The sequence below is a fragment of the Otolemur garnettii genome, unplaced genomic scaffold, assembly GCF_000181295.1.
Source record: "Otolemur garnettii isolate 467f Iridium unplaced genomic scaffold, OtoGar3 scaffold00175, whole genome shotgun sequence".
Lineage (NCBI taxonomy): Eukaryota > Metazoa > Chordata > Mammalia > Primates > Galagidae > Otolemur > Otolemur garnettii.
This window is the reverse complement of record NW_003852570.1, coordinates 2,276,516-2,293,185: the sequence shown is the minus strand read 5'-3', so window position 1 is coordinate 2,293,185 and position 16,670 is coordinate 2,276,516. Positions and strand designations below refer to the sequence as shown.

The following is a 16,670-nucleotide window of genomic DNA, read 5'->3' as shown; positions in this document are numbered from 1 at the left end:
TATGTAATATGACATAGCTGACTTTAAAAATTAGAGATTATCAGGAAGAGGTGAGAGGGATGGGAGCCTAATCTAATCACATGAATCCTTAAAAACAGAAAAATTTCTCCAGCAGAAGCAACAATTAAAAGGTATGTAAGAGAGATTCAAGGCATGAGAAAGACAATGTGTTTCTGCTGTTGTTGGCTTTGAAGACAGAATGGGGGTCATGTGAGAATAAGTGAGGATAGCTGAGGATAGCTAAAAGGAGCTGAGAGAAAGGACCCTGGGTCAATAATGAGAAACAGGGACCTCAGACCTACAATCACAAGGATTCTGCCAACAATTTGAATGAGTTTGGAAATAAATTTTTCCACAGAGCCTCCAGAGAGGAACATAGTCCCACTGACACCTTCACTTTGACCTTGCCATATGTTGAGCAAACCCCAGAAAAGCCCACTGGCTTGCTGACCTACAGAACTGTGAGGTAATAAATTTTTAAGCTGCTAAATTTGTTGTCATTTGCAATAGAAAATATATTTAGTTAACTTTTGATGATTAAAAAGAACACCTAAGTAATCTCAATTACTTATTAGTTATAAATGATTAAAATATAACTTTATAGTACATTAATCTAGCAAAAATGACAACCAAATAGTCTAACTTAACATCCCTTAAAAAAAAAGGAACAAAACATATTAAGTGGCCTGTGATATGTTCACTAATAACACCATTTTACCTAGTATCTGTAGCATCCAGTATAGCCTATGGCTAGGAGGAGTTAGTTATAAGTAAAACCTGTCTAACTTGATAATGGAACACCTTGGTGAAAAGGACATGAGGAGGGATTTAGCTCTCTTAACAAACATGAGAGCTCCTGAGACAAGAGCATTAATGAATTGGCAGTCTCTACACCCGTGGTGGTAAGAGCCACAGATCAGCTCCATAAAAGGCTGGAGGAGAAGGCAGTCGGGGGTGAGCTCATTCCATGGACCTGCTTACTCTGACTGTCACTTCTGCTTGCAGAACACCAGCACGGTGTCTCTCTGCTAAAGATTACTAATCTCTGCTAAAGACTGCTAAGATCTATTCTTCTAAGATTGCTTCTCCTTCAGACTGTTTATCCTCTCTCTCTCTCTCTTTTGCTAAAGCAAATAGCCCTGAGGCACCTAAGAGCAATTGTTCCTGAGCTAGATAGCAAGGCCGTTTAAGTCCAAAACACAGCTAGATAAGCCAGGGGCAGAGACATGGCCAGTCCCTGGCCCCAGTAAGTAGCAACCACCGACAAGTGTCCATGCCAAAAAACATATAAATCTAATCTTAACTAAACAGACAATCTACATTGAGGGCTATTCAATAAAGTAACTTGTACATTTCAAAAATGTCATAGTCCCAACAGACAGAGAAATGGCTTCAGATTTTAAAAAGACTTTAGTCTTTTTAGACATGACATCTTCTGGACTTAAGAGAAAAAGATTTTCCTATAAACATATTATTGGGGCAATTAATGAAGTAAAAATAAAGACTGTGGATTAGAAAACAGCATGTATTTAGTTTTACTTACCTACTTACCCTTCCCATAATTATTCACTACTTCCTGTATTTTGGTGTTGCCATTTCAAATTATTTTCCTTGTGATATCAGAAAACCTTTAATTTCCTCTAGCATAGGTCTGCTGTTTTGTTTGTCTGGATATGTCTTTATTCCATCCCTCATTTCTGGAGGATGTTTTTCCTGAATAAAGAGTTCTATGGTGGCAATCACAGTCATACACCATATAAAGACATTCCAGTCAACAACGAACTGTAATGTGACCATGGTCCCATGAGATAATACTGCATTTTTACTGTACCTTTTCTGCTTAGATGTATTTAGATACACAAATAAATACTTATTGTGTTCTAATCATCTACAGTACTCAATACAGTAACATGCTATACAGGTATGTAATGGGTTATACCATCTAGGTGTGAATAAGTACACTCCATGATATTTGCACGACAAAATCACTCCATGAGCCTGGCACAGTGGCTCACAACTATAACCCCAGCACTTAGGGAAGTCAGTATGGGAGGATCACTTGAGCCCAGGAGTTTGAAACTACAGAGCTATAATTAAAAGTTTTTACTCCAACCTAGACAGAAGAGCAATAGTCATTTAAAAATAAAAATCACTCAGTGATGCAATTCTCAAAACACATCCTCATCATTATGTGATACAAGACCATATATGTATATTTTTTGAGACAGAGTCTCACTCTGTTGCCCAGACTAGAGTGCCATGGCGTCAGCCTAGCTCATAGCAATTTCAAACTCCTGGTTCATGCAATCTTCCTGCCTCAGCCTCCCAAGGAGCTGAGACTACAGGTGTTTGCAACAACACCTGGCTAATTTTCTACTTTTAGTACAAAGGAGGTCTCACTCTTACTCAAGCTAATTTTTCTATTTTTTGTAGAGACAGGGTCTCACTCTTGCTCAGGGGTCTCAAACTCCTGAGATTGAGCAATCCTCCTGCCTCAGCCTTGCAGAGTGCTAGAATTATAGGCATGAGCCACCATGGCTGGCCTTGTCACTGTATTGTTTATTTGGCATATTAAATAAATCATTTCATTGCTATCATTCCATAGTCATCTGCTTTCTAACAATTCTGTTGTTAAATGAACCGTCAGTGTTACTTTGTTCCTTTAGTTCTTCTGGAAATATAACATCTTTTCTTTCCCCAGCTACTTTCAAGATTTTTCTCTTATTCTTTATCTTTTAGGAAAAGTTCAATTAGGAATATTCCTACTTGTAGTTTTCTTTGTATTAATCCTGCTTGGGGTTCACAAAACTTCTTGAATATGGGGCTTAATGTCTTTTATCACTTTTTAGAAAATGCTAAGCCAATATTTCTTCAAATGTGGCATCTGACCCATTCCTTCTCTTTTCTCCTTCTAGAACTTTAACTATATACATATATATGGTTGAACTTTTCGCTGTGATCTAATATTTATGCCTTTTGTACATATCGTGTGTGTGTGTGTATATTATATCTACCCATAAAAACCTGAAAAATGTTAATTGCCACATGATACAAGATGTTTCAGAGAGGGGGAAGATGAAGACAGGAGGTGTTAAGTGTTTTTTTTTTTGTTGTTGTTTTATTTTGTTTTGTTTGCAGTTTTTGGCCAGGGCTGGGTTTAAACCAGCCACCTCCAGCATTTGGGGCCAGCGCCCTACTCTTTTGAGCCACAGGCGCCACCCAGGTGTTAAGTGTTTTAATAAAAAAGCAAATGTACCTAATCTACTCAGCAGAACATAAAAATGTAACTCCTAAGAGTTAAATGCTAGGATAATATATTTCTATACTACTCCTGCCTGTTTTAATACTATGTATTTTTTACCGTCAACATCATCAGCCATTCAATAAAATATAAAACAGTTTTTTTTGAGACAGAGTCTCATTATGTCACCCTCGGTAGAGTGCCGTGGCATCACAGTTCACAGCAACCTCAAACTCTTGGGCTTAAGCAATTATCTTGCCTTAGCCTCCCGAGTAACTGGGACTACAGGTACCCACCACAACACCTGGGTATTTTTATTGTTGTTGTCATTGTTGTTTAGCAGGCCATGGTCGGGTTCAAACCCACCATCCCTGGTGCATGTGGCTGGTGCCCTAACAACTGAGTTCCGGGTGCTAAGCCTTTTTTTTTTTTTTTTGAGACAGTCTCACTATGTCGCCCTCAGTAGAGTTCCATGGTGTCACAGCTAACAGCAACCTCTAACTCTTGGGCTTAAGTGATTCTCTTGCCTTAGCCTCCCAAGTAGCAGGCGCCCCACCACAACACCTGGCTATTTTTTGTTGCAGTTGTCATTGTTGTTTAGCTGACCCAGGCCAGGTTCAAATCTGCCATCCTCAGTATATGTGGCTAGCACCATAACCACTGTGCAACGGGTGCCAAGCCTTTTGTATTTTTTCATTTGTTTGTTTGTTTGAGATAGAGTCTCAAGCTGTTGCCCTGGGTAGAGTGCTGTGGTATCATAGCTCACAGCAACCTCCAACTCAGGCTCAATCAATCCTCTTGCCTCAGTTTTGCTATTTCTTTTAGTTAGAGATAGGATCTCACCTTTGCTTAGTCTGTTCTCAAACTCCTGAGCTCAAGCAATCCACTCACCTCAGCCTCCCAGAATGCTAGAATTATAGCCGTGAGCCACCACGCCCAGCCTATAAAACATTTTCATTTACTTTTCCATCGTGCTTCCTTCTTTAAGTTCTTATAACAATACAAACTTATGGCTTGGCGCCTGTGGCTCAGGTGGCTAGGGCGCCAGCCACATACACCTAAGGTGGCGGGTTCAAATCTAGCCCAGACCTGCCAAACAACAATGACAGCTGCAACCAAAAAATAGCTGGGCATTGTGGTGGGTGCCTGTGGGCCCAGCTACTTGGGAGGTTGAGGCAGGAGACTCGCTTGAGCCCAGGAGTTGGACGTTGCTGTGAGCTGTGATGCTATGGCACTCTACCCAGGGGAACAGCTTGAGGCTCTGTCTCAAAAAAAAAAAAAAATACAAACTTATACTTCTACTTACCAAAATAAAAGTCTCATATATCAAATACCAGCAAAGACAATGGGGCTTCTATGAAGCCTGCTAATCTGTCATTTTCCACAAACTGAAAACCTCTAATAACTGCTCCCCCTAAAGAATAATTGAAAAAAAAAGACTATAAAATACAGCACATTCCTTTTCAATTTACCTGTGTTTTGATTCATAGCAAGTCGTGGAGGAGAACTTGTTTCTTCAGATTCTTCTGATGAGTGCGCAAGGAAGTCATGAAGCTTCTGCACCAATGTATTCAATTTGCTTTCACTATTAAAACAAAAATTTAAAGAACTCCCTTAATTAGCCTGTCATGTATGTTACTTAATTAAATTTGTAAAGCTCTAACAAATTAAAAACCTGAATATACTGTAAGTCTTCAGAGAGTAGGCATAATAAAAGCAAAATGAATTTTATTTAACTGAGGATATAAAAATACGAGTAACACAACCTCCCTGTACACTACCTAGGATCAAAATATCATTTCAGAAAAAAGCTTGATACTGCCCACTACACGTTTTCAAGATACTGAGATCTTTCAATGTACTGTGATGTTAAACTTTGTGTTAAATTACAGGGTGTCCCAAAAGTCACCATATATAGGAAAAAATGTGAAATTATGGCTAAATGTACCTTTATTTATAAAATATTCACTGAAAAATTTTACAAAATTGTCTCTACATGCTGGCTGCCTCTCTGTAAAATTTTATAGTAAATATTTTGTAAATAAAGGTCCATTCAATTACAATTTCCTATCTTCCTTTATGAATGGCAATGGGGGGGGAACCTTATATTTAAGATGTATCACAAAATACTAACTTTAACCTAATTTTTAAGAAATAATAAACCATAAAAGATTTTTTTAAAACCACATGGCCAGGCGCAATGGCTCATGTCTATAAATCTAACACTCTGAGAGGCCAAGGCAGGGAGATTGCTTGAGCTCAGGAGTTTGAGACCAGCCTGAGCAATGGCTAATAGAAAATTAGCAGGGTGTTTTGGCAGACACCTATGCTCCTGAGTGTTCAAGAGACAGAGGCAGGAGTATCATGGATCACTTGAACCCAGGAGTTTGAGGTTGTCGTGATCTAAACTGATGCCACGGCATTCTAGCCTAGGCAACAGAATGAGACTCTGTCTGGAGAGGAAAGGAGAAAGGAAAGGGGAAGGGGGAAGAGTAGGGAAGGGGGAAAAAGAAGGAAGGTGAATAGGGAAGGAGAGGCAGAAAGTGAGGGAGAAGGGAAGGGGGAAGAGGGAAGGGGAAGAAAGAAAGGGAGAGGAGAACAGGGGAAGGGAAAGGAGGGAAGGGGAGGGGAGGAAAGGGAAGGGAAGAGAGGAAAGGGGAGGGGCAAATTTAGGGAGATTAAAAGGCAAGAAGATATTCATATTTAAATGAATATCCATTCTTTAAATTTATATCCATCCTTCCTCCACAATCAACAGCTGGACCTTGTACATATCTTGTCATCTTACCATCAAGCACTTTAGTTACCATTTCCTCTCACTTGTATGTACCCTATAATAGGAAAAGTCTTAGAAACCAAAATATATACATAGATCACATTTTCAAGAAAGATTTAAACTTGCCAACATCCAAAAAAGGGGAGACCAAAAATAGAGATGAAACCAAACACATATAGCCACATGATCTTCAACAAAACAAACAAAAAAAGCACACACTGGGCAAAAGAATCCGTAATTCAATAAGTGGTGCTGAGAGAACTGAACAGCCACATGTAAAAGACTGGAACAGGACCTGCACCTCTCACCACTGACAAAAATTAACTCATGATAGATAAAATATTTCAACCTAAAACATGAAACTATAAAAATTCTAGAAGAAAGTATAAGAAAAACTCTTAAAGATATTGGCCTAGGGAAAGAATTTATTAAGAAGATCCCAATGGCAACTGCTGCAAGAAAAAAGGGACAGGATCAAGGGACCAGATCAAGCTAGAACATTTCTGCACAGCCAAGACATATCAACAAAGCAAACAGACAACACACAGAACTAGGGGAAGATATTTATATGAGACACACCCTACAAAGGTATGATAACCAGAATCTACAAAGAACTCAAGCAAATCAACAAGAAAAGCTCAAACAACTCCATTAAAAACTAGGCAAGAAACATGAACAGAAATGTTTCCCTCAAAGATAAATGAATAGCCAACAAACAAATGAAAAAATGTTCACCATCTCTAATCATCAGGGAAATGAAAATCAAAACCATAATGAGATATTACCTAACCTCAGTGAGAATTGCTCACATCATAAAGTCCCAAAGCAACAGATACTGATGTGGATGTGGAAAGGAATACTCATATGCTATTGGTGAGACTGCAAACTAATGCAGCCTCAATGGAGAACAGTATAGTGATTCCTCAAAGAATTAAAAGTAGATCTACCATTTGATCCCACATTCCCACTACTAAGTATTTACCCAAAGGAAAAAAAGATGCTTTATCATAAAGACACTTGCAATCAAATGTTTATAGAAGCATGATTCACAATCAGAAAGATGTGCAAACAACCCACTGCCGTTCAACACATGAATGGATTAATAAATTATGGTATATGTATACCATGAAATATTATTCAGCCATAAAAAGATATATCTAATATCTTTTATAGCAGCCTAGATGGAACTGGAGAACATTCTCCTAAGTATCACAAGAATGGAAAAACAACCACATGTATTCAATATTAAATTGGAACAAGTTGATCAAAACCCATTTGATTATATAGAAACTAAATTTAAAGAAATTCAAGTGGTAGGGAGAAAAGGGATGGGTAAATTCTGACATGAAAGCACATATAGTGAGAATAACTATATGTCAAACTGGGGCAGACATGATACAGCTTGGTCTGGTCATTTTAGGCCCTGCCTGAGCCTTCAACCCCTGTCTCCCATTCCTACTATTTTCTAAATTTAGCTCCCACCCTGAAGTTGCCTATCTTTGAGCAGTTTAGGTGGTTGATTTAGGAGAATAACTTTTGAATTGGAATGTTATTTTGAATCATACGTTATATTGATTATCGTTTACTATGGATCATGGGTTCAGCCAATTATTATTTAAGATAAGGGTTAACATGGTCTTTACTTTGAACTCAAATGTATAAAACTGCAATGTTAGAAATGGAATACCACAACTGTCTTGGAGAGGCTACTCTCACTATTCTCCAGAATCCTGACCTTCTGACAAAGTTGATGGACATATCTCTGTCTCTGCATATTGGCTAACAGTGACAGGCAGCAGGACTCTTCTTCGTCCAGTAACAAACAGATATACTGTATGGGTATATTTCATACTTTCTGGGTGAAAAACACCCCTCTAACTCTGACTTCAACCTTAGAAAAGAAAACTATGTAACCAAACATACATACTCCCACAATAATCTAAAATTAAGGAAAAAAAACTGTAGCAGAAAAAAATAATTCCATAATCTATCAGATATATTTACTAAGCACTTATTATCTGGAAGGCTTCAGCAGTACTATCCTCTGCTTGGCACAGGATAACTGACTAATATAAAGATAAATAAAACATAGAACAGGAATCAGAAGGGCTCAGTCTCTCAGGGAAATATTTATATAACTAAATTTTATAGCATAAACTGTTAAGTAATATAATAGGCACATCTATAATACAAAAGAGTTATTAAGGAATTAAAGGTATAAATGCAGAAAGTAAACATTTACCCCATTTTAATGAAAGAAAATTTCCTAAACTTAACTGCAAGAGAGATAATAGATACATCTGACTCCATCAAAATTCAAAACTTTTGCACATCAAAGAACATAATCAAAAAAGTGAAAAGACAGGCTCGGCGCCTATAGCTCAAACGGCTAAGGCGCCAGCCACATACACCTAAGGTGGCGGGTTCAAATCCCCAGCCCGGACCCACCAAACAACAATGACGGCTGCAACCAAAAAATAGCCGGGCGTTGTGGCGGGCGCCTGTGGTCCCAGCTACTTGGGAGGCGGAGGCAGGAGACTCGCTTGAGCCCAGGAGTTGGAGGTTGCTGTGAGCTGTAATGCCACGGCACTCTACCTAGGGGGACAGCTTGAGGCTTTTTTTCAAAAAAAAAAAAAAAAAAAAAAGTGAAAAGACAATCCGCCCAATGGGAGAAAGCTACTTTCAAATCATATATGTCATAAGGCTATAATAACCAAAATATATAAAGAATTCTTACAATTAAACAATAAAAAGAGATGGAGGTTCTGTATCATCTGTTACAACTTGGATGGATTTGGAGAACACTCTCCTAAGTATCACAGGAATGGAAAATCAAGCAGTTCATGTACTCAATACTAAGTTGAAACTCACAGATTAACAACAACAGACACACATAAGATAAAAAACTTGATTAATTTTTTTTGAGACATAGCCTCAAGCTGTTGTCCTAGGTAGAGTGCCATTGCATCACAGCTCACAGCAACCTCCAACTCCTGGGCTTAAGTGATTCTCTTACCTTTGCCTTCCAAGTAGCTGGGACTACAGGCACCCGCAACAACGCCTGGCTATTTTTTGGTTACTGTTTGGCAGGCCCAGGTTAGATTCGAACCCACCAGTTCTGGTGTATGTGGCTGGTGCCTTAGCTGCTGGAGCTATAGGCACTAAGCTGAAAAAATTTGATTAAATTTAAGAAGGGAGACGGGAGGGAGCAGGTTTGGTAAGTTCCCACCTAATCCATACAACCTATGGCTAAATGGCACACAACTACAACTCTGACTTTACCTTATAAATGTAAACAATGTAACCTAATTATATGTATCTGCCTATTAATCCAAAGTAAATAAAAAAAGACAACTCAATTTTAAAATGAACAAGGGACTTGGAGATATGCATTTCTCCAAAGATGATATACAAATGACCAATAAACACGTGAAAAACTACTCAAGATCATTAGTCATTAGAGAGATTTAAATAAAAACCACAACAAGGAACCATTTTACACTTAATAGGATGAAGAAATAATAATGCATTTATAATAATAACAGTGAATATAATAAGTGTTGGCAAGGATATGAAGAAACTGAAACTCACATACATTGCTAGTAGAAATATAAAATGGTAAAAGACACCATGAAAAACATGTTGGTAGTTACTCAAAAAGTTAAACAGTTACCAAATGACCCAGCAGTTCTATTTCTAGATAGATGCTGAAGGGAAATGAAGCCATATGCCCACAGACAAAATAAATATACATATAAAATATGCACAGCAACATTATCGGTAATAGCCAAAAAAGTGGAAACCAACCAAATGTTCAACTGAGAAACAAAATGTAGAATATTCATGGAATAATACACCTGAATAAAAAGTAATGAAATACTGATACATGATAAAACATGGATGACCCTTTCAAAACATTATGCTAAAAAAATTTTGCTAAGAAGGTCAGCACCAACACAACATATACTTTATAATTCCCTTTATATAAATAAAAGGTCCAGAATAGGCAACTCCATAAAGGCAGCAAGAGATTAGTAGCTACAGGGTGGGGGATGGGAATTGGAAATATATAGAGTATCTTTTCAAGGTTGAAAATATATTCTAGAAGCCTGAGTGTGGTGGCTCATGCCTGTAATCCCAGTATTCTGGGAGGCCGAGGTGGGTGGCTTGTCTCAGTAACCTGAGGCAGAGCAAGACTAAGTCTCTTAAAAATAGTTGGGTGTTGTGGGGGAGTGCCTATACTCCCAGCTACTCGAGGGGCTGAGGCAAGATAATCACTTGAGCCCAAGAGTTTGATGATGCTGTAAGCTATGATGCCACATCATTCTACCAGGGACAACAAAGAGAGACTCTATCTCAAGAAAAAAAAAAGAGAAAGAAAATATATTCTAGAATTATATAGTGATGTTTGCACAGCACTGTGAATTTACTTTAAAAAAAAAAAAAAAAAAAACTTTGAACCATGCACTGGTTCAAATGGAATCACTGGTGCACGGTTCAAAGTTGTTTTTTTTTTTTTTTTTTTTTAAAGTAAATTCACAGTGCTGTGCAAACATCACTACCTAATTCTAGAATATATTTTCTTTCTCTTTTTATTTATTTATTTATTTATTTATTTTTTTGAGATAGAGTCTCACTTTGTTGTCCCTGGTAGAATGATGTGGCATCATAGCTTACAGCATCATCAAACTCTTGGGCTCAAGTGATTCTCTTGCCTCAGCCCCTCGAGTAGCTGGGAATATAGGCACTCCCCCACAACACCCAACTATTTTTAAGAGACTTAGTCTTGCTCTGCCTCAGGTTGCTCAGACAAGCCACCCACCTCAGCCTCCCAGAGTACTGGGATTACAGGCATGAGCCACCACGCCCAGCCAGGACAAGGCGGTGCCTGTGGCTCAGTGTGTAAGGTGCCAGCCTCATATACTGAGAGTGACAGGTTTGAAACTGGGCTTGGCCAACTAAAACAGCAGTGGCAACTGCAAAAAAAATAGCCAGGAATTGTGGCGGGTGCCTGTAGTCCCAGCTACCTGGGAGGCTGAGGCAAGAGAATCACTTAAGCCCAAGAGTTGAGGTTGCTGTAAGCTGTGACACCAGAGAAATCTACCAAGGACAACAGAGTGAGACTCCCTCTCACTCTCAAAAAAAAAAAAAAAAGAAAAGAAAAGAAAAGAAAAGAAAAGAAAAGAAAAAGACAGAAATTCAAGAAAACTCATACCAATTACATTAAAAAAAAATTATGTGGGTGGCACCTGTGGCTCAAAGGAGTAGGGCACCAGCCCCATATGCCGGAGGTGGCAGGTTCAAACCCATCCCTGGCCAAAAAAAAAAAAAACTGCCAAAAAAAAATCATGTGCTTGGGTGGTGCCTGTGGCTCAGTGAGTAGGACGTGAGGCCCCAGATACCAAGGGTGGGAGGTTAGAACCCGGCCCCAAACAAACTGCAACAAGAAAATAGCCCGGTGTTGTGGCAAGCACTTGTAGTCCCAGCTACTTAGGAGGCTGAGGCAAGAGAATAGCCTAAGCCCAGGAGTTGGAGGTTGCTGTGACACCACAGCACTCTATCCAGGGCAACAAAGTGAGACTCTATCTCTAAATAAATAAAAAAAAAAATCTTATGCACACCCCTCCAGAAAAATTCTTTTTTTTCCTTTTATTAACTCATATACGCATAGATCAGGAATACATTTATGCTTTTGTGGGGTACAATGTGTTGATTTATTTTTATACAATTTGAAATGGTTACATCAAACTTATTAACAGAGCTTTCCTCATTTACTTAATTATTAGGTTAAGACATTTCTGTTCTATACTTGGTAGATTTGACTTGTACCCTTACAATATGCTCCACAGGTGTAGTCCCACCATTTATGCTCCCTCTATCAAACCATCCTCCTCCCCTCCCATTGCCCTCTACTTCTCTTCTTCATCCTAGGTTATGGTTGTGATCTATCTTTCATAAGAAAATGTGACTATAAATTTGTTTCATAAAAGTATTGCGTACATTGCATACTTTTTCTTCCATTCTTGAGATACTTAACTAAGAAGAATATTTTCCAGCTCATCCATGTAAACATAAAAGAGGTAAAGTCTCCATCTTTTTAAGGCTGCATAGTAATCCATAGTACACATATACCACAATTTATTAATCCATTCATGGGTCGATGGGCACTTGGGCTTCTTCTATGACTTTGCAATTATGAATCAAGCTGCAATGAGCAATCTGGTGCAAACATCTTTGTTGCAAAGTAATTTTTGGTCTTTTGGATAAATACCTAGTAGAGGAATTGCAGATCAAACGGCAGGTCTACTTTTAGATCCTGAGTGTTCTCCAACTTCCTTCAAAAAGGAACATATTATCTTGCATTCCTACCAACAGTACAAAAGTGTTCCCTTTTCTCCACATCCATGCCAACATCTGTAGTTTTGGGATTTTGCTATGTGGGCCACTCTAACTGGAGTTAGACAATATCTCAAGGTGGTTTTGATTTGCATTTCTCTGATGATTAAAGTTAATGAGCATTTCTTCATATGTCTGTAGACCATGAGCTTGTTCTCTTCAGAGAAGCTTCTCTTCAAGTCTCTAGCCCACAATGAAATGGGATCACTTTTCTTATTGTTAAGTTTGAGTTCCCTGTGGATTCTGGTTATCAGACCTTTGTCAGAAACATAACCTTCAAATCCCCTCTCTCACTATGAAGGCTGTCTACTTGCTTTCTTTATTGTGTTCCTGGCAGTGCAGAACCTTTTTACTTTCATGAGATCCCAGTAATGTATTTTTGGTATTGTTTCAATTGCCCGGGAGGTCCTTCTCATAAAGTGTTCTCTCAGACCAATTTCTTCAAGTGTTTCCCCTGCATTCTCTTCAAGAATCTTCATAGTTTTATGTCTTAAATTTAGGTCTTTTATTCAGTGAGAGTCAATTTTTGTTAGAGGTGTGGGTCCATTTTCAGTTTTCTGCAAGTCGCCAGCCAGTTCTCCCAGCACCATTTGTTAAATTGGGACTCTTTCCCCCAATTTATATTTTTGATAGGCTTATCAAAGATCAAATGATAATAAGTGTCTGGGTTCACCTCTTTGTTCTCAATTCTGTTCCATACATCTACCTCTCTATTTTTGTGCCAGTACCATGCACTATTGATCACTATGGATTTATAGTATAGTCTGAAGTCTGGAAGTGAGATTCATCCTGATTTGTTTTTATTCCTGAGTAATGTCTTGGCTACTCGAGGTTTTTTCTGTTTCCATATAAAATGAAGTACAAATTTTTTCAGATCCTTAAAATATGACAGAGGTGCTTTAATAGGGATTGTATTGAATCTGTGGATTGCTTTGGGTAGTACAGACATTTTAACAATGTTGATTCTTTCCAGCCATGGGCATGGTTATGTTTTTCCATTTGTTAGCATCTTCAGTTACTTCTTTTCTCAGAGTTTAATAGTTCTCTTTATAGACATCTTTCACGTCCTTTGTTAGGTACACTCCTAGATATTTAATCTTCTTTGGCACTACTGTAAAAGGAATAGAGTCTTTGACGGTTTTTTCAGCTTGATTATTGTCAGTATATATAAATGCTACTGATTTGTGAGTATTGATTTTGTATCCTGAGACGCAGCTGTATTCCTTGAACACTTCTAAGAGGTTTGTAGTTGAGTCCCTGGGGTTTTCCAGATATACAATCATATCATCTGTGAAGACTGGAAGTTTGATCTCTTCTGACCCTATATGGATACCCTTGATCGCCTTCCACTGCCTGATTGCAATGGCTAAGACTTCCATTACAAAGTTAAAAAGCACTGGAGAGTAGACAACCTTGCCTGGTTCCTGATCTGAGTGGAAATGTCAATTTTACTCCATTCGATATAATATTGGCTGTGGAGCTGTGGGTTTGCTATAGATGGCCTTTATCAGTTCAACAAATGTCCCTCCTATATCTATTTTCTTAAGTGTTCTGATCATGAAAGGATGCTGAATGTTATCAAAAGCTTTTTTCTACATCAATTGAGAGAATAATATGGTCTTTGTTTTTCATTTTGTTAATGTGATGCATTATATTTATAAATTTATGTATACTGAACCAGCCTTGAGACCCTGGGATGAAACCCACTTGGTCGTGATGTATACTTTGTTTGATATATAGCACACTCTGTGTGCTAGGATCTTACTGAATATTTTTCCATCAATACTCATTAGAGATATTGGTCTATAATTTCATTTTCTTTTTGGGTCTTTTCCTGGTTTGGGGATCAGGGTGATATTTGCTTTGTAGAATGTGTTGGGAAGTATTCCCTCTTTTCCTGTTTTGGAAAAGGTTAAGTAATATAGGTACTAGTTCCTCTTTGAAGGTTTAGTAGAATTCTAATGTGAAGCCATCTGGTCCTGGACTTTTCTTTTTGGGGAGATTTTGTGTAGTTGATGCTATTTCAGAACTTGATATAGGCCTGTTCAACATTTCTACTTCTTTCTGGCTAAGTCTACGAAGGTGGCATGCTTCCACATATTTGTATATTTCCTTCAGATTTTCATATTTCTGAGAATAGTTTTTTATAATATTCATTAAGGATTTCTCAAATTTCTGAGGAGTCTGTTGTTATTTCGTCTTTGTAATTTCTGATGGGTAAAATTAGGGATTTTACTCTTTTATTCCTGGTTAGGTTAGCCAAAGGTTTATCTATCTATTTTATTGACCTTTTCAAAAACCAACTTTTTGATTTATTGATCAGTTGTATAATTCTTTTATTTTCAATTTCATTTAACTCTACTCTAATTTTGGTTATTTCTTTTCTTTTGCTGCGTTTGGGGTTAGAATGTTCTTCCTTTTCCAGTTGCTTGAGATGTCCCATTAAATTGTTGACTTCCTATCTTTCCATTCTCCTGAGTAAGGCTTGCAACACTATAAATTTCACTCTTAGGACTGCCTTTGCAGCATCCACAGGTTCTGATCATTTGTGTCTTCATTATCATTTTGTTCCAATAATTTGGTAATTTCCTTCGTAATCTCATCTATGACACAGCTATCATTCTGCATAAGGTTATTTAGTTTCATCATAAGTGAAACTCAGTTTAGCTGGCCACAGGATCCTGGGTTGAAAATTTTTTTCTTTAGGAGGTTAAAGGTTGATGACCATCCTCTTCTGGCTTGAATAGTCTCTGTAGAGAGATCTGTAATCATTCTAATAGTCATTCTCTTGTAGGTCATGGTTTTCTTTTTTTTTTTTTTTACACGGAGCCTCAAGCTATCCCCCTGGGTAGAGTGCCATGGCATCACGCTCACAGCAACCTCCAACTCCTGGGCTCAAGCAAGTCTCCTGCCTCAGCCTCCCAAGTAGCTGGGACTACAGGCACTCACCACAACGCCCAGCCATTTTTTGGTTGCAGCCATCATTGTTGTTTGGTGGGCCCGGGCTAGGGATTCAAACCCGCCACCTTAGGTGTATGTGGCTGGCGCCTTAGCCACTTGAGCCACAGGCGCTGAGCCTAGGTCATGGTTTTCTTATGTCTGGCTGCTTGTAGTATTTTCTTCTTCATATAAACTTTGGCAAAGTTAATTACCATGTGTCTGGGAGATGCTTTATTTAGGTAGAGTCATGGTGGGGTTCCAAAACTGCTATCTGAATTTCAGAATCTCTTGCCATGTTTGAGAAGTTTTCCACGATTACCTCTTGGAGTAGAGCATCTGGACCTTTTGAAACAACCAAATCGCCTTCAACCTCATCGCCTTCAGGGATTCCTATAAGGAGAATGCTTGCTTTCTTGGAATTGCCCCACAGCTCTCTGAGGGACAAAAATGATCCGTTTTTGCTCTCTACTTCCCTTCCTCTTTCAGCATGTGGGAGCATTCAAACACTTTGTTTTCAGTGTCAGAAATCCTTTCTTCTGCCTGCTCCATTGTGTTACTGAGGGATTCTATTGTATTTCTCATATTTTGGAGAGATGCAAATTCTTTTCTCAGTGCGTCAAAATCTTTGGTGATTTTGTCTTTGAATTCATTGAATTCTTGATACAATTTTTTTAATTATTGCTAGAATTTCTAGTTCCAACTTTACTTTCATTCTGTTAATCTTACTTGCCATCCAAATTCTAAACTCAATTTCTGACATCTCAGAAATTTGTTTATGAATGGGATCTTCTGGTGTCCACCTTGTTGTTCCTTGGGGGAGTTGATGTACTCTGATTATTCATGTTACTAGAGTTTTTCCACTGATTCTGCCCCATGATTTTTTTCACCATTTGGTTAGGTGAACAGGTAAGATGAAATTGGATTGGGGGCTCCTAGAATAGTGATTAACCAGACCTTTGCCAAAGAGTTGGGACTGGTGACTGCAGCTTTTCCCTTACAGCTTTTCAAAGAACCCATACAGTAATACAGCCTGTGACTCTGGGGACCTGCTTGGTGTGGTGGGGCTAGGTGACTCTGTCTTATATTCATCTGGTCTCTGGCCGATCCTAGTAAATCAGTGACTCTCGGTTGAAGTCTCAGCTGTGGAAATATGCAAGCAACTAAGACACCCCACCCGCCATAGGCAACAACTAAAAGAGGAAAATCAAACCTTCCCACTACAACACAACCAAGATACTACCATGGAGGGTCCTCAGGTGATTGGCCCTGGTCAAGAGTTCCAAACCAATTGTCCCAATCAGCAACAACTCTCAAGTG

The 16,670-nt window shown here is 38.5% G+C and overlaps 1 protein-coding gene across 7 annotated transcripts in view; it reads right to left on the bottom strand.

Annotated features, from left to right (window-relative positions):
• ATRX (ATRX, chromatin remodeler) overlaps positions 1 to 16,670 on the bottom strand; it is a 325,591-nt gene that overhangs the window by 256,033 nt on the left and 52,888 nt on the right. For all 7 annotated transcript variants that reach the window (XM_003800455.3, XM_023519447.1, XM_023519446.1 and 4 more), the window contains one exon: positions 4,714 to 4,826. In XM_003800455.3, the coding sequence (XP_003800503.1) occupies positions 4,714 to 4,826 (113 nt within the window). The remainder of the gene's footprint in view (positions 1 to 4,713; positions 4,827 to 16,670) is intronic.